The sequence below is a fragment of the Oncorhynchus mykiss genome, chromosome 9 (genome assembly GCF_013265735.2).
Source record: "Oncorhynchus mykiss isolate Arlee chromosome 9, USDA_OmykA_1.1, whole genome shotgun sequence".
Taxonomy (NCBI): domain Eukaryota; kingdom Metazoa; phylum Chordata; class Actinopteri; order Salmoniformes; family Salmonidae; genus Oncorhynchus; species Oncorhynchus mykiss.
The window spans coordinates 62,326,546-62,347,730 of record NC_048573.1 but is presented as its reverse complement, the minus strand read 5'-3'; the positions used below and the strand labels follow the sequence as shown (position 1 = coordinate 62,347,730).

The following is a 21,185-nucleotide window of genomic DNA, read 5'->3' as shown; positions in this document are numbered from 1 at the left end:
AATAACACATGGAATCATGTAGTAACCAAAAAAGTGTTAAACAAATCAAAATAGATTTCATATTTGAGATTCTTCAAAAAACAGCAAGCACTATGTTGAAACTGGCTCTCATGAGGACCGCCACAGGAAAGGAAGACCCAGAGTTACATCTGCTGCAGAGGATGAGTTACCAGCCTCAGAAATTGCTGCCCAAAAAAATGCTTCAGACTATGTAACAGACACAACTCAACATTTACTGTTCAGAGGAGACCGCATGAATCAGGCCTTCATGGTTGAATTGCTGTAAAGAAACCACTACTAAACGACACCAATAAGAAGAGACTTGCTTGTGCCAAGAAACACGAGCAATGGACATTAGACCGGTGGAAATCTGTGCTTTAGTCTGATGAGTCCAAATTTGAGATTTTTAGTTACAACCGCTGTCTTTGTGAGAGATGCAGAGTAGGTGAAAGGATGATCTTTGCATGTGGGGGTGCTTTGCTGGTGACCCTGTTAGTGATTTATTTAGAATTCAAGGCACACTTAACCAGCATGGCTACCACAGCGTTCTGCAGCGATACGCCACCCCATTTGGTTTGCGCTTAGTGGGACTATCATTTGTTTTTCAACAGGACAATGACCCAACACACCTCCAGACTGTGTAAGGGCTATTTGACCAAGAAAAGGAGAGGGACGGAGTGCTGCATCAGATGGCCTGGCCTCCACAATCACCCGACCTCAACCCAAAGGAGATGGTTTGGGATGAGTTGCACCGCAGAGTAAAGGAAAAGCAGCCAAGTGCTCAGCATATGTGGGAACACCTCCAATCCAAGACTGTTGGAAAATCATTTCTCATGAAGCTGGTTGAGAGAATGCCATGAGTGTGCAAAGCTGTCATCCAGGCAAAGCGTGGCTACTTTGAAGAATCTAAAATATTTTGATTTGTTTAACACCTTTTTTTGGTTACCACAAGATTCCATATGTGTTATTTCATAGTGTTGATGCCTCCATCAAAACCCTGGAATGAGTAGGTGTGTCCAAACTTTTGATTGGTACTGTATGTGTAATATGCATTCATCAACTGCTTTCCTGCTTCAAGGACAATATCCTGTGGAAATACATCAGTAACTTTGATCCCGTCATATAATTGAAATTCTAAAAGAAAAAGCTCATGCTATCAGAATGTGACAACTCTTTCGCTATACATTGTATTCCAGATTAAACAATAAATATTTCTTATCATGTACCCTAATGTTTTATGCCTCCATAAATGTATATTTCAACATTTTTGCATACTAACTTGATGGCCAATAGTTCTTCGCTAGGCGTTTTAAATTATACAACTTTTACTGGAGCTTGCCATGAGTGGAGCTTGCCAGAAAACAAGACATTTTATTATGTCCATTATTCTTTCCATTCTGTTTTTATTTGTAATAGTTGTAGTTGCTATGAGACTATTGTTATATTTTGACTCGATTCTGTGAACTGCATTGGCTTTGTAAAGCTACCCACAGAAATAGTCAAAACAGAAACATTAGGCCTCATTAGGCCTTGAATTATACAGTTGAAGTCGGAAGTTTACATACACCTTAGCCAAATACATTTTTAACTCAGTTCTTCACAATTCCTGACATTTAATATATTGTAAATAAAAAATATTAATTGTTGATTATAAACAATTCCTGACATTTAATATATTGTCTATGAAAAATATTATTACTAGATTATAAACATGTCAGTAAATTTGTCCAACTATTTCATATATTTTGGCGAGAACCTTCGAGATGACCTGTTGTGAGTAAAAATGTGACATTTAACCTAGATATTTTAGGAACTTTCTCATAAAATGTTAGCAGCTTCTATCTGTTACATGAATGTATTACTTTCCTCTACCTACACAAACACAAACCATGAGCCTTCTGCTATCACTTCTTAGCCTAAACAATATTCTCTACTTATCAGTCAGACTCAGAGATTAATTGGTCATACTCTTCCATGACCTCACTCAGAGATAAACTTGTTATACTCACCCATGATCTCTCTCAGGACAACGAGGTGAAACGATGTTGAGCTGTTAGGAAAGCCGGCCGAGAGAGGGAAATGACTAATCAGAAGCAGGTGGACATGGTGACTCTACAGGAGGATACAAAAGCTCTCATCAGAGGGACTGGCTAGAGAAACGAGTGCAAAAGAATGCCATCTACCCCCATTACCTGGATAAAGTGGTACAGGATCTTAGGTCTATACAAGTGCTTAGGCCATATGGGCTAGGGGCTGATTTTTTTCTCTCTACGTTTCAGGAGGCCCGACAGGTGACGTCTCGCTACGACACGTTGATGCTGACCCGGGAAGACCTGGTGCCCACTACCCAGCAGAACCAGGACAGCACAGAGAAAGCCCGAGCCCAGCTGACCCCCTTCACAGAGCAGAGCAACAACACCCTGCTGCACTACAACACTCTGGCCCAGCTACGGAGCCAGCTGGACAAGTCCCACACTGAGGGCATCATCTGGGTGAGACATGATATGATCACTCTCCTTATAATGTGTATTTTATGGTGATTTATCTCTGAGGGACACAGTTTGAGGGACACAGTTTCTCGGACACAGATGAATAAAGCTAGTGCTGGACATAAAAGCTAACTGAATGGCGATCTACCACTGAACCTCCTAGTTTTAGTCTGTGTTGGGGAAACCAGCCAGGTTACTAAGAGAGTCTGAAATCAAAGAGGGTTTGATCAAATTATTACCATTTCTCTCTTGATATACAGGAATCAAGATGGGCCCACATTCAGAACACAGCTGCCAAAAAGACACTTCTGTTGTGCACAATCAAGATGGCCACTATCAATCTTTACCAGAGTGTGTGCAAGAGGGCCAAAGACACTGGGGATTTACCTGTTGCTCCAGAGGACCCTCCTAAGCAGCTGGAAAAGGTACCATAGGCTACTGTGCTGCTGTAAACGCATGACTCAGCATTATTTTGTTTGTGCAAAGTTGAGGGTCGCTAGACTCAAATGTTCATAATATTTACGTAAGAGGAAAGGACCGATGACACAGATGGTTATTGTATCGTGTGGGATTCTCTCTGGTGTTTACAGAACATTGGTGCTGTGACATTAGAATTTCAGAGCCTGTTTAAAGAAAGCGATTGTAGCAATGGAACAAACAATTACAAAGGGTGAAAAAAATATGAGTGGCTGCAGTATTGCCGGCAACATTGATGATGATTAGGAGTATATGCTGTATGGGCTGTTAAGGCATAAGTGTATGAAAGTGTGTATTCTTATTTTATATTTATGTAATTAATTCATTGAGCTGTTCTTGTCTATTGATGTTCTGTATTATGTAATGTTTTATGATTTGTGTGGACCCCAGGAAGAGTAGCTGCTGATTTAGCAGCTTCTAATGGGGATCCTAGTAAAATACTATTCATGAACCACTCACAGGATAGGGTATTGTGCATCACAAGGAATAAATGGGGGGGGGGGGGGGGGGGGGGGATTAGAAATGATGATCATACTGATATCTATGCAGGTCATGACAGCTGTGGAGTGCTCTGATGCATAGTTTACCTGTCTCCTTTTTCTGATCAAGGGGATTCCCTTAACCTGCCAGAATATGTAGAAGATATCATACCTACATTTGCATAAATTGTGAATCCTCTTCAGTGGTTCCCAAACTTTTTACAGTCCTGTACACCTTCAAACATTCAACCTCCAGCTGCGTACACCCTCTAGCACCAGGGTCAGCGCACTCTCAAATGTTGTTTTTTGCCATCATTGTAAGCCTGCCACACACACACTATACAATACATTTATTAAACATAAGAATGAGTGTGAGTTTTTGTCACAACCCGGCTCGTGGGAAGTGACAAATAGCTCTTATATTACCAGGGCACAAATAATAATAATCAATAATTTTGCTCTTTATTTAACCATCTTACATATTAAACCTTATTTGTGAATTGAAAATGGTGAATAACTCACCATAGGCCAATGAGAAGGATGTGCTTGAAAGGTTGCACATAACTCTGCAATGTTGGGATGTATTGGAAAGTCTCAGTCTTAAATCATTTCCCACGCACAGTCTGTGCCTGTATTTAGTTTATGCTAGTGAGGGCTGAGAATCAACTCTCACACAGGTACGTGGTTTCAAAGGGCATCTGTGTCTTAACAGCGCAATTTTCCAAGGCAGGATACTCTGAACACAGCCCGATCCTGAAATCTGGCAGTGGCTTCTGATTAAATAACATTTTCACTGAACCGCTTGTTGCAATTTCAATAAGGCTCTCTTGTTCAGATATCGGTAAGTGGACTGGAGGCAGGGCATGAAAGGGATAACGAATCCAGTTGTTTGTGTCATCCATTTCTGGAAGGTACCTGCGTAACTGTGCACCCAACTCACTCAGGTGCTTCATCACTATATCACATTTGACATTGTCCGTAAGCTTGTTCATTTGCACACAAAATCATACAATGATGGAAGACCTGTGTTTTGTCCTTGTTAATGCAGACAGAGAAGAGCTCCAACTTCTTAATCATAGCCTCAATTTTGTCCCGCACATTGAATATAGTGGCGGAGAGTTCCTGTAATCCTAGATTCAGATCATTCAGGCGAGAAAAAAACCTCACCCAGATAGGCCAGTCGTGTGAGAAACTCGTCATCATGCACGCTGTCAGACAAGTGAAAATTATTGTCAGTAATGAAAAGTAAGGGGGCAGTAGCTCTTCGGCTGCATCAGATTCATCATTGTCAGTGTCCTTGCTAGCTGGGCTAACAACAAATGTAGAATTACTGATGCTAGCATTGGATGTGCTCGTGGAAGCAGAACAACTTGTGTCGTTGACAGGTGCAGGTGTAGTACCGCTGGTAGTAGCAGTAGAGCTGGTATGTGCCTTACTTTTTTCTTTTTTTTTACCATTTATCAATTTTCGAGCAAACGGAATGAGCAGCAGCTACGTTTGGCTACATACGGACCGGACCGTTAGTGAAATTCCCGCAAGATAGTAACGGTTAATGTGATTGGATGTTAATTATTTGACTAGGCTACCTTGTCAACAAACAAAAGAGGGATAGTCACATACAAGCATACAAGCATACATACAAACCTATTTACATTGCCAGGAATCATAAACAAATATTCATTAGTAATATAACCAGTTTTAATTGCCTTTTTGTTTTTCAATTTAGTTAAAAGTAGTACCATATTGTTTAAATTAATATATAAAGTGAAAAAAGTTAGGTTTTGAATTAGACCATTTGCATTTGTGATTATGAAATTTACCTAATATTATTAGCAGTTGAATTAAAAACACTACATCTTCATCAATGTCAGAATTTCTGAAATAAATCATTATATCAAAACCATCAAATTGTATAACCGGTCCTATTTTTTTGTAATAAAATTCTGAATGTCAATCCAAAATATTCTACTATAAATACAGGGTCTCCATTCCACAGAAATCACATTTATAGTCAATATTCAGCTTGCTTTTTAGATATTCAGCTTTAGTCTTTCCAAAAGGATAAATTCTATGTAACATTTTAAATGAAACTTCCTTTACCTTACTGATACAACATTTATTAGCAATTTTCCATGCTTTCCCCCATTGTACAGTTGAAGTCGGAAGTTTACATACACCTTAGCAAAATACATTTATACTCAGTTTTTCACAATTCCTGACATTTAATCCTAGTAACAATTCCCTGTTTTAGGTCAGTTAGGATCAACACTTTATTTTAAGAATGTGAAATGTCAGAATAATAGTATAGAAAATGATTTATTTCAGCTTTTATTACTTTCATCACATTCCCAGTGGGTCAAAAGTTTACATACACTCAATCAGTATTTGGTAGCATTGCCTTTAATTTTTAACTTGGGTAAAATGTTTCGGGTAGCCTTCCACAAAAAAATTCTGAGGTATTTGGCTGATTTCTTTTGATTTTCCCATGATGTCAAGCAAAGAGGCACTGAGTTTGAAGGTAGGCCTTGAAATACATCCACAGGTACACCCCCAATTGACTCAAATGATGTAAATTAGCCTATCAGAAGCTTCTAAAGCCATGACAGAATTTTCTGGAATTTTCCAAGCTGTTTAAAGGCACCGTCAACTTAGTGCATGTAAACTTCTGACCCACTGGTATTGTGATACAGTGAATTACAAGTGAAATAATCGGTCTGTAAACAATTGTTGGAAAAATTACTTGTGTCATGCACAAAGTAGATGTCCTAATAGATGTCCTTCCTGTAAAACACAATCCTTGAGTGGAAATAAGACTTGACTTATTGATATTAATTTTCAAACCCGAAACTAAGGAATTGTCTCCAATACAGGAAACTGCTTTAGAAACCTCATTCCTGTCTCTCAAAAATATGGTGGTATCATCAGCCAGTTGACATAGTTTAAATTCATTTCCAAGTGCTGAAACACCTTGCAAATTCCCTGTCTTGATATGAAGAGTCATAATTTGAGTAACCAATAAAAATAAAAACGTACTAATGTGTCGACCACGCATAAAGCCAGATTGTTCTTTCTTCATCAATTATATGATACAAGCCTTGTTTCAACCTCTTAGCAAATACAAGGGCAAATCATTTCCCATCATTATTCAACAGGCTATTATTCAACAGGTCTCCAGTTGTCTATATAAAGACTATCCTTATTAGGTTTGGGAACCAAAGTAATTACACCTTGCTTTAAGGAAGCCGGTAACTCCCCCTTTTCTATTGTTTCTTGGAACATAGCAAGAATGAAAGGAATCAATTTATCATTGACATTCCTAGCCGATCTGATCGCCATTTGGGAGGATGTGAGCAAGCCGGATCAGCCAGGGCCAACCAAACAAATAGAAGTATCCGCTTCATTCTATAGATTTGTTTTGTATGAAAGTATATATTCTGTTATATATATAGCTTATTAACAAAAAGCATTATAGATCTTTTGCAAAAATACAGTACCACAGTATACATCTTAAAAACCATTTTATTGCCTATATGATGATTAAGGTGTACTGTCTGTTCTATGTAGCACTTCACATTATAATAGTATGATTGTATGAACGACCATCATGTCACCAAAACCATCAACTCTATATCCAACATCTATTTATATACTCATGAATCACCATCAGATTCAACACAATTCACCAAATGAATTCAAGGTTGACAGGAGCCTATCAATAGGCTTAAAGTGGTGATGAGATTATTAATGTGATGTGTGGAATATGTGAGCAGCACTTTCAAATTCAAGGGCCTTTGACAAGCGCCTCAGTGACAGGCTGGAGAAAAACACAAAAGATTCATGTTTGCAAACGGCAATGTCAGAAGTTTCAGATAAGGTGATTTTGTCAACAAATTTCATCTGTATTTTTTAACAAACATAAACACAAAACATTTATAACAGAGACCAACTCTGTTCAGGGTCATTTGTAATGTATAGACACAAAAAAATGCTAAAAGCAAATGAATAAAAGGAACATTATAATATACAATTTGATTAGCAGAAGTACATGATGAAAATAACAATGGAAATAAATTGTCATAATGGCATAAAGGACACAAATGGTTAGTGCTTTTGACAGGTAGGCTATTATAAGCTTATTATTCTAAAAACAAAGATATTCAAAAACGAAATACTGGCTTTACATAGAAGAAATGTCTAAATACTTTTTGTTAACATAAGTGTGCTTAATTTAAGTAACGGGGAAAAAAGCGAAAGGGAAAAAACTCATATTTACCACGTTAAAACCGTCTCTGAAATCAGGAAATTGCCAACAAAGCTGTTAAAATTTTAAAGAAGGTCTTAATAAATTGCACATTTAAAAAACATGACAAATCATTGTCCCAGTGCTATACTTGTGCAGTTGGGCACCTTTATAATCTTGGTCTCCATTTGGTCTTCCGCTGGGCTAGAGAGCTGATCTGTCCACAGATTATATTTCTATGGTTCTGTCTCAGGCAGCTTCTATTCTTCACAGGTAGGGGTACTGACTGAGCTTCCTTTGGCTTAGCTGGTAGGCTGCCGCGCTGGATCGGGGAACGGGGTAAGGCTGGGCCGCCAGCTGCTGCTGGTGGTGGTACTGTCCCTGGGCATGTAGGAGCCCCAGGGAGGAGTAGGGCCCATTGGGCCGGGCATGTCGAGAAGAGCCGCCGGCATGGAGCTGGTCCACGGCCTGGGAGACAGAGGCCAGGGCGGCAGAGGCAGGGTAGGCGTACAGGTTCGGGGTAGAGGTGAAGATGGAGGCAGCCTCGTGCAGGCGGTAAGAGGAGTTGGAGGAGATGGGAGGAGGGTAAGTGGTCTGACGGGGCAAGGAGCTGTTGTTGCCTCCTGTTCGGTCTTGTGATGATGACATCACAGACTGCTGTACCTGGAGCTGAAAACATTGGCTACAATTTATATCACTTCATTCACATTTTACATTTACATTTTTATTTCATTTAATCTTTATTTAACTAGGCAAGTCAGTTAAGAACAAATTCTTATTTTCAATGACAGCCTAGGAACAGTGGGTTAACTACCTTGTTCAGGGGCAGAACGACAGATTTTTAACCTTGTCAGCTCAGGGATTCGATCTATCAACCTTTTGGTTACTGGCCAAACGCTATTAACCACTAGGCTACCTGCCACCCCATATACACCTTACCTTCATTCACATTCTAGATAACTACATTTTAAATAAAAACCCTAAGACATGACAATTGAGATCAACCATATACCCTTACCTGACTCAGGTTGAGTGGTTGGGATCTGCTAGTTGTGGCACTCTGGTTGCGATCAGAGCTGGAGGTCCTTCCTGCCCTGCTGGACTGCTGAGCTGTCCCCTTCTTGGATTTACCAGAGACATTAGCAGGTTTATCTGAAAATCAATAAAACCAATTTTTTTAAGGTGAAAGGCAACAAAACTAAGGAGGTGGGCAGCTCAACCTATACAATAGTAGGGGGAACACTAGACTGGAGGTGTGTTACCACGCCAACCTGTTTTTTGTACTCTGCTCTCCCCAGACTGGGTCTTCACTAAGGGCAGGATGATGGCTAGAGACTTGGAGAAGGAGTGGGAGGTCTGGGACGAGGAGGAGCTGTTGGCCAGGCCCTTGGGGCTCAGGGGACTGCTGGTGGACGAGTCAGAGTCATGCGAGTCGTGGACTGTCACACAGCTAATCACGTTGGCCCGCTGGTTAGCACCAGAGCTGTGACAGAAAAGAGGAAGAAAACTTTATCGTTTTCTTTTTGAACACAAAAATTCCTCTTTTGCTTTCAACCCAACCCCTTGAGACACACAGACACACGCACCCGAGGGATTGAGACTAAAGCCAGGGTCATCCAGGGTGCTGGTTTAAGCTACTTAACAAAACAGCAGCGTATCTCCATTGTCTCTCATTCATTCACACATTAGGTGGATACATTAGAATACACAGGATGTGACCTCACCTGGCAGCAGGGAACTTCCCGTCATCCTCGTCCTCTGTGTCACTATGGATAGTGATAATGCTGACAGCAGGGCTGGGAGTATCAGAGATGATAATTGGATCACCACTCAAGGCAGGCAGTGGTGTGTTGTGGACCATAGGGGCGGCTGTCTGCAGAGACAACACAGGCCTGCAAAGGGACAAATGTCATTATAACAGGAAAGTATATTGAGATGTTTCAATGTGCTTTAAAAAAGTTTGTGTTGATCTGAAAGTCCTCAATCATAAAGGGGCAACGGGGTATCACTGATTCATATAAATCACATACCTAATGAGGAAGAGAACCATACAGTATACAAGAGTATGAATAAAGTGTGTATTCTTGGACCTGACCATTGGGTTGAAATTTACCTGGCCCTACTGTCGGCATGTCGAGCCTTAGACCTTTTCCCCTGCTGAGATCTTGCTTGGAACTGGGCCGCAGGTGCATGACGCCCCAGTGTATGGTCCTGCTGTTTGATGCCATGGTAATGACTGCCATGACGACCCCTGGCATGACAACAACTTGTAATTAGCTTCCCTAGCATATCTGAATCAGTACAACACAATATTATCTGAACCATCTAACGTCTCCACATACTGTAACCTAGATACAAAATAATGTCAGAAAATATCAAATTAGGGCTTCCTCTGCAATTTGGACAATGATATGGCCTTAGTGCCCAGAGGGACAGCACTGCAGTACTCACCTCCAGTGTGAGGCCTGTTGTCCTGAGCTGTCTCCCCCAGAGAGGGGGGCTCCCATGGGGGAGTCAGGGACCAGAGTCTGGGTTTGGCTGGGGTTGTGGATGGACATACCTGGCATCTGCTGCCACGTGGAGGGGATGAGGATCTGCTGGGTGCCTGCTGGCCAGCCCTGCTGTACACACACACAGACAAAAACAAACAAAGTGATTTATTCTAGGTTTGCTTCTAAAACAACTAATACTGAGATCAATGAAAGCAAGTTGAACAGTCTGTTTTAAGGGAAATAGAAAAATGCTGTGCTACATGTGAGTATGAGTCAGACCATTACAGGTTGGGTGTGGATTCTACAAGAACCACTGGGAAGAGGCATGACAAGCACATGCAGTTTGCAGACAGACATGATTCAGTGTCTGCTCCTGTCATACATGGAAAGCTATAGGCATCCAGCATGCCCCCACTGAGTCAAGCTCAAATTCAAAGGGGAAAGAAAAACATTCTATGATTGTTCTCTGTTCCCCGGACTTCCAAAGCATGACCCGAACAGAGAAAACCTCAATAGTTACTGCTGAGGGAAATATGTTTGAAATCAAAACAACATTAAACAGGCACTCCAACTAGCAGAGGAAAACTGTTCATTCTCTCAAGCCAAGCTCAAGCCCTGGAAGACAGTGCTGTGGAACTGAGAAGGTGGTTTAAAACCTGAAACTCAAGAGTAATCTGTTAAGAGAAGCATGACAGACAATCAGCATTCTAAGATGGTATTTCTAATGTTTGCTGCACGATTCCAGGACCAAAGCAACAACATTGATATTTTCAATCAACAGGGATTCCAAAGGTTGAAGTGATGAAGTGCAAATTTACATTTGGTTGAATCTATTTACATTTCAGCAAGACTTCCAGAAACTTCAGCTGTCTCTGTATCATAATACAACATCTCTCTTTTTGGAAGGGGAAGAGAAAAGGCGAGATGAGATGCTGCAAGCATAAGCACAGACCAGAGTTAGCAGCAGTACATGCATCCCATGCTCTGCCCACCCCTGACATGTGTCGGAGGAGAAAGGGGCAACGGGGTATTAGTGACAGTGCTTTACCAGCATGGTGGGGCTCTGTTCCAGTAGGCCAGGCCTTCCAGCCCCACAGCCCAGGGGCAGTGAATACAGAGGGGCCATTCCTGCCACAGGGGCTTGCAGGGTGGCTACCATCAATGGATTGCAGGATTGCTGGTGGGGAGGAGGTTTGAGGGAGGGATGTAGGGGTTAGATAAATGGACAGGGAAGGTCAATCCGATCTCCACATCCCTTCACCAATCAGTCGGAGACTGATTCCCAAAGAAAGGAGAGGATGTTAAGGAGGCTAAACACCTTGGTGTGAGGAATCCTGTCAATACTACTCTGGTTATTCATAGGATTTCAATGGACACATATGGAGTCAAGCTGTGGTGGGTAGTCATACAGCACTCAGTCTTGCTGTACCTGTGTGAGCATTCCAGGCTGGAGATGCAGAGGCTGAGTGGACTGGTTCTGGGGCGCCATGGGAACAGAGTTATCCATCCTTACTGGGAACCCAGAGTGTTTACCGGATGACTGGAGGCCTAAGAAGAAAGGAAGGCGGTAGATTAGTTACAATGTCATGCATACAGCTCTGCAGATGCAAACTGCAGACATTACATCTAACTAGGGACAATTGGACAACATTATGAAGTTCAGATCCTCTTGTGTTATTACATCACATAAGGCTACACAACATGTATCACTGAAAGCGGTCTCCCACATTACAACCTATGTACTTAGCTGCGACATGAATTTGGTCTTCATTTGAGTTCAGTAAGAGAGGCAAACAAACTATACTTATAACATTATAACCCTGCCCCATCTGTTCTCACCCTGGATGGTGGGTGGGCAGACTATGAGAGTCTGCTGGAAAGGCTCTGCCTGGCCACACAGCTGGGTGGGTCTGGTCTGCAGAGGGACACTTTGCTGGTGGAGACCTGGGATGTTGATAGTAGCCTGCTGATACAGTCCCGACTGGTAGTTCAGCAGAGGGACGTTGCTGCTCAGGGACAGGGACTGGCCACCGGTTGACGCCACCTGACATGGTGTGGATAACATGAAATAACTATTCATCACATTTTACTTTCACACTTTACGTGCTGTAAAATATTTATGCTAGGACATGCTGAGTAAGTCTGATGATAAAAGATATTAGCTTAAGGGGAAAAAGATCCTTAGTACTGTGATGAAAATGTGTTTTTCTTCTAAGTAATTTCTGTGTTCTATTCATGTGCTGTTCTATAAACCAATTTCTGTGTTCATGCAAGTGACTTGAGTGAACGAATCCTCACTATCAGTAGCTGCAATTTGGCAGTACACCCAGACCTTGTTTTGAGAACGAAAGATATCTCAGTTTCAAGGTCTCAGCTTATAAGAAGTGAGGTATTGGTCGGTCACATGAATGAAACAAAACAGTCATGATTAATTAGTTATGCTAAATCATGCAAATGTAACTTGTCTGAGTTTCTGACAGACAGACGTTCACTATGGTGCATTACCTTTGTTGGAACCTCCAGCGCGCTGACAATAATGATTCATTTAAGATGAACTTTTAGTGTCCCTGTGTAATTTCCACAACAGTTCTCACCTGGTTGTGCTGGCTGCTAAATGTAACAGTGAGGTTTGTAGCTGCACTGGGGGTGTTGCTGCTAGAAAACAGATTCTTTCCACTCTCGAAAGGGTTGACCCTTCGCTTGCAAATGTCCATGTTCTGGAAGCACGACTTCACACTGAAAAATAAGAAATATCAAGGCATATGTGAATCTAAAGGAGCAGGTGGAGCAAATCCACCTGGCACAGCCAGAAGAGGACTGGCCACACCTCAGAGCCTGGTTCCTCTCTAGGTTTCTTCCTCGGTTCCTGTCTTTCTGGGGAGTTTTTCCTAACCACCGTGCTTCTACATCTGCATTGCTTGCTGTTTGGGGTTTTAGGCTGGGTTTCTGTATAAGCCCTTTGTGACTGCTGATGTAAAAAGGGATTTATAAATACATTTGATTTGATGACACATTTTATCTCGAGAGAAAAACAAGGAGATTTGCCAAGCTGTCTTAATCCTGGGCTATCGTGCGTAAGAGCTCTTAGGCCAAACAATTGATATAAAATTTAATTTGACATAAATGCCACAATACGATAGTCCTGATGATCCTCTACTTACTGTGAGCTGTGAGGGAAGTGCAGCAGGTGGGTCATGGTGACGAAGGTGTGGTTGAGGGTCTTCATGGGGGTGATGCGTTTGTCTGCGTCCAGCGTTAGCATCTTCTTCAGCAGGTCAATAAACTCTCTCCGGTCCGCCTTCTCTGCCTGGATGTCAGTCCCCGCCAGACTAGTCATGTTCACCTGCCACAACATACAGAAAGTCTGCTAAATGACTAAAATGTAAACATTTATAGATGCACTATGCAGAAATCGCTCCACCATTTCCTGGTTGCTAAAATTCGACTAATTTCAGTTTTATGTGACAAAACAAGCAAGCATAGTGTAGAGAATCATTGTACCGTCTTTAATTATTAATATTTTATTTTTAAAACGCTGTGAAATATATTTTCCATAACCAAAAATATTGTTTTCAGCTGTTTGAATCTGGTGTACAAAGCAGAAAGTAAAAGACGCAACAACTAAACTTAAGAACGGGAAGCATAGAAATAGTGCATAGAACAGATATACAGCTTCTTAGACTTGCTTTCAAACCGAATGACAGTTGCATATTGCATCTTTAAACATCCAAGTCTACTCTGAAGAGATCAAATAAATTAGAGATATGAAACATACCAATTTATAAGCATAGCCTAATACAAAAATAGTAATGGATTAATGACGAGTGGATTTATAGAATGAATGGCGACCTAGTCACCCTCACCTGCATCATATCATCCAGACAGTTGAAGATGTATTTCCGAGCCTCCTTTGACTTTATCCCCAGCTCCGCCTCGTGCTCTGAAGGTGTCTACAGACAAAAAGAAAACGTAAAATAAAACATTTAATTAAAAATACTATTAAAAGGTACTGTACAATATACATCAGTGAACAAGATATTTCAGCAATATGCACCCACACATCACAATTGCCACTACAATACTCGTATCCACTATTGCTAATACTGAACAATTTAAACACTTGCCCTGAACAATTTAAACACCAGCCCTTCAATCCCCCCTTTCTCTAATACATGTGTAAATATTGTACGTTAAATGTGCCTTCTGTATTTTACTTTTGCAAAAAATGTATTCTATTCTACTGAGCCATTTACTTTATGTTCGTATTCTTATCTTGTATTATTTCTTATTGTTGTTGCATTGTCGAGAAGGAACCTGCAAGTAAGCATTTCGTTTGAAGGTATATACCATGTATATCCTGTACATACAACTAAAAAAAATTACAACTTGAAACATAATTAGCTATAAACATGTTATTATCAACATTCTGATTCCTAATATGTTACCTACTGTACCTTGAGCCTCCATAGGGGGTAGCTGGAGTCAGGGCCTCTGTTAAAGAAGCGACTGGACTTGGTGCCTTCACTCAGGAGGTATTCAGCAGGCAGGCCCTGGGTCTGGGAGATGTACCGGATCTGATGAAGCCAAGAGAAAAGCAACAGCAACAGTGTTAATCAGAGATTGGTCACAAACAGACTTAGGGCCAGTTTCCCAGACACTGATTAAGCCTAGTGTTGGATTAGAAAACACTTCAAATGGGAATCTCCACTGAACACACTTTAGTCCAGGACTACACTTAATCTGTGTCTGGAAAACCAGCCACTTCATGTATGACTGATACTTCGACAAAATGAAGGAAACAAATACATGTCAATGATGGATGACAGTGTCGTGTCTCACAAAAAGTAGAAGAGGTGCTGCTGACCTGATCATACTCTGAGGCACCAGGATAAAGAGGCCAACCCAAGAACAGTTCAGCAATGACGCAGCCCAGAGACCACATATCTATAGCTTCACAGAAGGGAAGGCCCAGGATGATCTCTGGCGCCCTGCAACAACACATATAGTTGAAGTCGGAGGGTTACATACACCTTAGCCAAATACATTTATACTCAGTTTTTCACAATTCCTGACATTTAATCGTAGTAAAAATCCCCTGCCTTAGGTCAGTTAGGATCACCACTTTATTTTAAGAATGTGAAATGTCAGAATAATAGTAGAGAGAATGATTTATTTCAGCTTTTATTTCTTTCATCACATTCCCAGTGGGTCAGAAGTTTACATACACTCAATTAGTATTTGGTAGCATTGCCTTTAAATTGTTTAAATTGGGTCAAACGTTTCGGGTAGCCTTCCACAAGCTTCCCACAATAAGTTGGGTGAATTTTGGCCCATTCCTCCTGACAGAGCTGGTGTAACAGAGTCAGGTTTGTACTGTAGGCCTCCTTGCTCGCACATGCTTTTTCAGTTCTGCCCACAAATGTTATATATGATTGAGGTCAGGGCTTTGTGATGGCCACTCAAATACCTTGACTTTGTTGTCCTTAAGCCATTTTGCCACAACTTCGGAAGTATGCTTGGGGTCATTGTCCATTTGGAAGACCCATTTGCGACCAAGCTTTAACTTCCTGACTGATGTCTTGAGATGTTGCTTCAATATATCCACAGAATTTTCCTTTCCTCATGATGCCATATATTTTGTGAAGTGCACCAGTCCCTCCTGCAACAAAGTACCCCCACAACATGATGCTGCCACTCCGTGCTTCACGGTTGGGATGGTGTTCTTCGGCTTGCAAGCCTCCCCCTTTTTCCTCCAAACATAACGATGGTCATTATGGCCAAACAGTTCTATTATTGTTTCATCAGACCAGAGGACATTTCTCCAAAAAGTACGATCTTTGTCCCTATGTACAGTTGCAAACTGTAGTCTGGCTTTTTTTTTATGGCGGTTTAGGAGCAGTGCCTTCTTCCTTGCTGAGCGGCCTTCCAGGTTATGTCGATATAGGACTCATTTTACTGTGGATATAGATACTGTTGTACCTGTTTCCTCCAGCATCTTCACAAGGTCCTTTGCTTTTGTTCTGGGATTGATTTGCACTTTTGGCAACAAAGTACGTTCATCTCTATGAGACAGAACGCGTCTCCTTCCTGAGCGGTATGACGGCTGCATGGTCCCAGGGTGTTTATACTTGCGTACTATTGTTTGTACAGATGAACGTGGTACCTTCAGGCGTTTGGAAATTGCTCCCACGGATGAAGCAGACTTGTGGAGGTCTACATTTTTTTTTCTGAGGTCTTAGCTGATTTCTTTTGATTTTCCCATGTCAAGCAGAGAGGCACTGAGTTTGAAGGTAGGCCTTGAAATGCATCCACAGGTACACCTCCAATTGACTCAAATGATGTCAATTAGCCTATCAGAGGCTTCTAAAGCCATGACATCATTTTCTGGAATTTTCAAAGTTGTTGAAAGGCACAGTCAACTTCTGACCCACTGGTATTGTGATACAGTGGATTATAAATGAAATAATCTGTCTGTAAACAATTGTTGGAAAAATTACTGGTGTCATGCACAAAGTAAATGTCCTAATCGACTTGCCAAAACTAGTTTGTTAACAAGAAATGTGTGGAGTGGTTGAAAAACTGGACATGTTGGTAACATGAGTACATAATATTGAGCCTGCAATACATCCATGGCTACTGAGACTCTTGTGTCACAAAACGACACATGCACCAGGGTTGGGCTCAATTCAATTTGTATTCAGTCAATTCAATAAGTAAATTGTAATTCCAATGCCGATTTAACTTATTGGAATATTCCGTTTACTTCCTGAATTTACTGAATCTAAATGAAATTGACCCCAAACCTGACTGGCACTCACCGGTAGTAGCGTGACTGTAGGTAGGTGGAACACACTGCCTTAGAAACGTGGCTGGCGGAGCCGAAGTCGATGACCTTCACCCTGTAGGGCTGTCTGAGAGGATCCACCAGCATGATGTTCTCAGGCTTCAGGTCAGCATGGATTAGACCCAGGCTCTTCAGCTTCAACAGGGCCGTGGCCACCTGATGACATACGTGGCAATGTAAAAACTATATATATATATATATATATATATATATATATATATACACATATATATATATATACATACATATATGTATGTATTATGTATATGGCTGTACAATATGTGTATGATATGGGTAACGTGCAATATGTACAGTGTATTGTGTTATTTTGCATATCGTAGTATTGTGCAGTACTAAAAAAGTGTTCAAGACTATTAATTATACTGTATCATACCTGCTGCAGCACAGGCCGGATGGACTTGAGCAGCAGCGGGCTGAACTTGCTGTGCTTCAGAAAGTCATAGAGATTCTGCTCCAACATCTCAAACACGAGACAGGTGTGGTTCTTGTGTTGGAAACACTCGTAGGAACGCACAAAGTTGAACTCGTCTGCGTTCTCTGTGCTCAGTCTGCTCAGGATACTCACCTGCAGGACGATGGCAGATACAGAGCCTTCAGAAAGTATTCATTCCACATTTTGTTGTGTTACAGCCTGAATTCAAAACGGATTCCATTTTTTTTTCTCAACCATCTACACAAAATAACCGATAATGACAAAGTCAAACATGTTTTTTTACATTTTAGAAAATGTATTGAAAATTAAATACAGAAATATCTCATTTACATAAGTATTCACACCTCTGTCACCTTTTACAGCTGTGAGTCTTTCTGGGTACGTTTTTAAGAGCTTTGCACACCTGGATTGTACAGTATTTGCACATTATTCTTTATACATTCTTCAAGCTCTGTCAAGTTGGTTGTTGATCATTGCTAGATAGCCATTTTTAAGTCTTGCCATAGATTTTCAAGCTGATTTAAGTCAAAACTGTAACGGCCACTCAGGATCATTCAATGTCATCTTGATAAGCAACTCCAGTGTGTATTTGGCCTTATGTTTTAAGTTATTTTCCTGCTGAAAGGTGAATTTGTCTCCCAGTGTCTGTTGGAAAGCATACTGAACCAGGTTTTCCTCTTGGACTTTGTTTTTAGTTCCATTCCATTTTGTCCTAAAAAAAATCTCCCTAATCCTTGCGATGACAAGCATACACATAACATGATGCAGCCACCACCATGCTTGAAAATATGAAGAGCGGTACTCATTTATGTGTTGTGTCTGCATAACACTTTGTATTCAGGACATAAAGTTAGCAGTTTTAATTTAGTGCCTTATTGTAAACAGGATGCATGTTTTGCAATATTTGTAATCTGCACAGGCTTCCTTGTTTTCAATATGTCATTTAAGTTAGGATTATGAAGTAACTACAATGTTGATCCATCCTCAGTTTCCTTCCTCTCCGGCAACTGAGTTAGGAAGGACACCTGTATGTTTGTAGTGACTGGGTATATTGATACACCATCCAAAGTGTAATTAAAAACTTCACCATGTTAAGGGATAGTCAATGACTGGTCTACATTATTTTTTTTTTTTTTAAGATATCTACCAATAGGTGCCCTTTGCAAGGCATTGAAAAACCTCCCTGGTAAATGTGGTTGAATCGGTGTTTGAAATTCACTGCTCAACTAAGGGATCCTACAGATAATTGTATGTGTGGGGTATAGAGATGAGGTCATTAAAAAAATAATGTTAAACACTATTATTGCACACAGAATGTCCATGCAACTTACTTGTTAAGCAAAAGTTTACTCCTGAACATATTTAGGCTTGCCATAACAAAGGGGCTGAATAGTTATTGACCCAAGACATTTCAGCTTTTCATGTTTTATTCATTTGTAAACATTTCAGAAAACATCATTCCACTTTAACATTATGGGGTATTGTGTGTAGGCCAGTGACAACATCTAAATTAAATTAATTTTAAATTCAGGCTGTAACAACAAAATGTGGATAAAGTCAAGGGGTGTGGATACTTTCTGAAGGCACTGTAGATATGTTAAACTATTTTAATATCATCTCCTTCTCAAACTTCTACAAAATGTACACATGCATGGTACCTCTACAATTTTCAAATTCAATTGAAGCTCTGACTAGAGACTAATTTATCTGGTTAAAGCTTACAAGAAAGTCACTTCTGCTTAGTGACACTAACCTCAATTTGACCTTGCCGGGCATATGAAGGATGATTCTTCAAGATCTTGATGGCCACGATTTCATTGGTGCCACGCTTCCAGCATTTAGCCACCTGGCCAAATGTACCTCTCCCTAGGAACTCCAGCACCTCATAACTGTTAGACAAAGAGCACAGGATCTCATGCTGCACTAGCTGGTAGTCTCCCTCACTGTGGGAGTTACTACTCTTAGTGGTGGAGGTGGAATGTGCTATGGACTGGGCTGTGGTGGTCCCCCCACCAGCGGCGGGGCGGTTGGAGAGCACAGGGGCAGAGAGCTCCTCCAGGATCTGAACACTGTCACTGCTGTCCACCTCCTCACTTTTCCTCTTCAGGCTGTTACTGTACTGCTTGTGGTATAGGTCCCCTGGCTGGGAGGAGGATGCAGCATCCTTGACATGGTGACTGGTAGAAGAGGAGGAAGATGAAGAGGGTCCTCGGGCACTGCCTGTGCTGTCTGCCGCCCGTACGACTGTCTGCTCCCGGGAGCCTCCCCCCATTGATGGATACCCCTGGTTGGAGTTGGAGGAGTTGTATGCTGGGTTGAAACTTGATGCAGAGGGGGAGGATGTGTTTCCATTTCCCTGGATGGGGCCCTGCTGCTGGTAGTAAGTGTAGTTGTTGTCTCCCACCTGGACGCTCACATCCCACACACTGTTCTCTACTTTCAATTTCTTGGTACGAGTGTATGCGCTGGAGGAGACTGAAGGAGAGGAGAAAACCTGGAGCTGGGAAGCCATGTCTACACAAAATGGGAGGCAGAGAGATTACTGGAAGCTGGCTACCTCTCTATCATCATAAACTGACAGCTGGTGTTAACTAGCTATATTACATTGTTGTAATAGATCAAACAGTTCAAATCATTTTAGCAGCATTACAACTCAAACGTTAGCTAACGTTAGTGTTTGAATCGAAGTGTCCTGCTATCTACGGGCCCAGGCTGTGTGTTATGCGGACCAAAGGAACTAGCTAGGCTAAGGACGCTTATGGGAAACTGTTTGTCAACAACTGGAAAATAACATATATTGCATAGGTAAACGTCACCTGTGTTTGGTTTAGTCTTGCGGGTCCGATCGATTTCCCAAAACAGCAAGCCTCATAGCTAGCTAGTTGTAGGCAGATAAGAGCTAAGATTCCAGCTAATGCGAACTTCAGGCAGATCTCCCCTCGAGATCTCAAAACATCAACCGGGACATAATAACAACACGAGGATATCACACGACATCACATAATTTTAGAGGCACATAGAAAATGTCAAACTGACTACAAAAACAGCAGGAAAGACCCATCCATCAAGCCATAACAAATCAACCGTATACCTAAGCACCAGAAGCGCTTCAGCATTACCGTAAGGATTGAAAACAAGCGCGTGATAAATTGTAGTCTCCTAAAAATAATCTCAGGATTACATTTTAGACTAAACAGCAACAATAATTGAAAAGATCAGAAGAAACATCACCGCCTCTGCTTGGTGTTTGTGGTAGATACACTTTTTAAGAGACCAAATGAAATATTTGACTAGGAGGAACGAGGAAATAGAACCCATGGTACTGCCACAGAGTGGTACTTCTCACATCGTGAGAATTTCGTGAACGCTTGCGAAACAGACCAAGCAGGGGTTGGAGAAATCAATGAGAGAATTATTCCTTAGTTATTACTTTTCTCTAAATCTAAAAGGCACAACCTAGATTCAATACAACGTCTTAAGTATTTGAACATGTTATTACGCCAACCTCGTGGAAATGACAAACTGACACGTTTTCATTAAAAACAACTTTATATCGAAGGGGTGCCTTTGATTTGAGATCTGCACATGCGCCGTTTTGCTTGTTTCGTTTGTACGAATTTATTTACATTTTAGCAGACAAGTCAGTTAAGAACAAATTCTTATTTTCAACGACGGCCTAGTGGATCTGTCTTGTTCAGGGTTTCGAAGCT

General features: G+C 41.2%; 1 protein-coding gene across 4 annotated transcripts; it reads right to left on the bottom strand.

Moving 5' to 3' along the window:
• Positions 1-6,946: 6,946 nt before the first annotated feature.
• LOC110532591 (homeodomain-interacting protein kinase 1) lies at positions 6,947-20,741 on the bottom strand. 4 transcript variants are annotated; one of them, XM_021616614.2, is made up of 18 exons: positions 20,292-20,741; positions 19,229-19,989; positions 17,416-17,607; positions 16,996-17,177; positions 15,042-15,165; positions 14,632-14,751; positions 14,041-14,127; positions 13,339-13,520; positions 12,772-12,913; positions 12,017-12,221; positions 11,607-11,725; positions 11,226-11,354; positions 10,137-10,306; positions 9,799-9,936; positions 9,410-9,577; positions 8,957-9,168; positions 8,704-8,837; positions 6,947-8,354 (listed from the first exon to the last, which is right to left on the bottom strand). In XM_021616614.2, the coding sequence occupies exons 2-18, from the start codon at positions 19,985-19,987 to the stop codon at positions 7,953-7,955; spliced, it is 3,465 nt and encodes a 1,154-aa protein (XP_021472289.1). In that variant the 5' UTR covers positions 19,988-19,989; positions 20,292-20,741; the 3' UTR covers positions 6,947-7,952. The 4 variants fall into 4 exon arrangements, with proteins under 4 accessions (XP_021472289.1, XP_021472290.1, XP_021472291.1 ...); XM_021616615.2 differs by having other exon boundaries at positions 10,137-10,303; XM_021616616.2 differs by lacking the exon at positions 11,226-11,354.
• Between the last annotated feature and the right edge of the window lie 444 nt (positions 20,742-21,185).

Bases quoted from the DNA above. Each gene is read 5' to 3' on its own strand.
- LOC110532591 (XM_021616614.2), bottom strand. From the start codon at position 19,987: ATGGCTTCCCAGCTCCAGGTTTTCTCCTCTCCTTCAGTCTCCTCCAGC. The intron at 17,608-19,228 runs GTTAGTGTCACT...ATCGTCCTGCAG, and splicing joins CCCGGCAAGGTCAAATTGAG to GTGAGTATCCTGAGCAGACT. The intron at 13,521-14,040 runs GTGAGGGTGACT...ATGTTGTGGCAG, and splicing joins GTCTGGATGATATGATGCAG to GTGAACATGACTAGTCTGGC.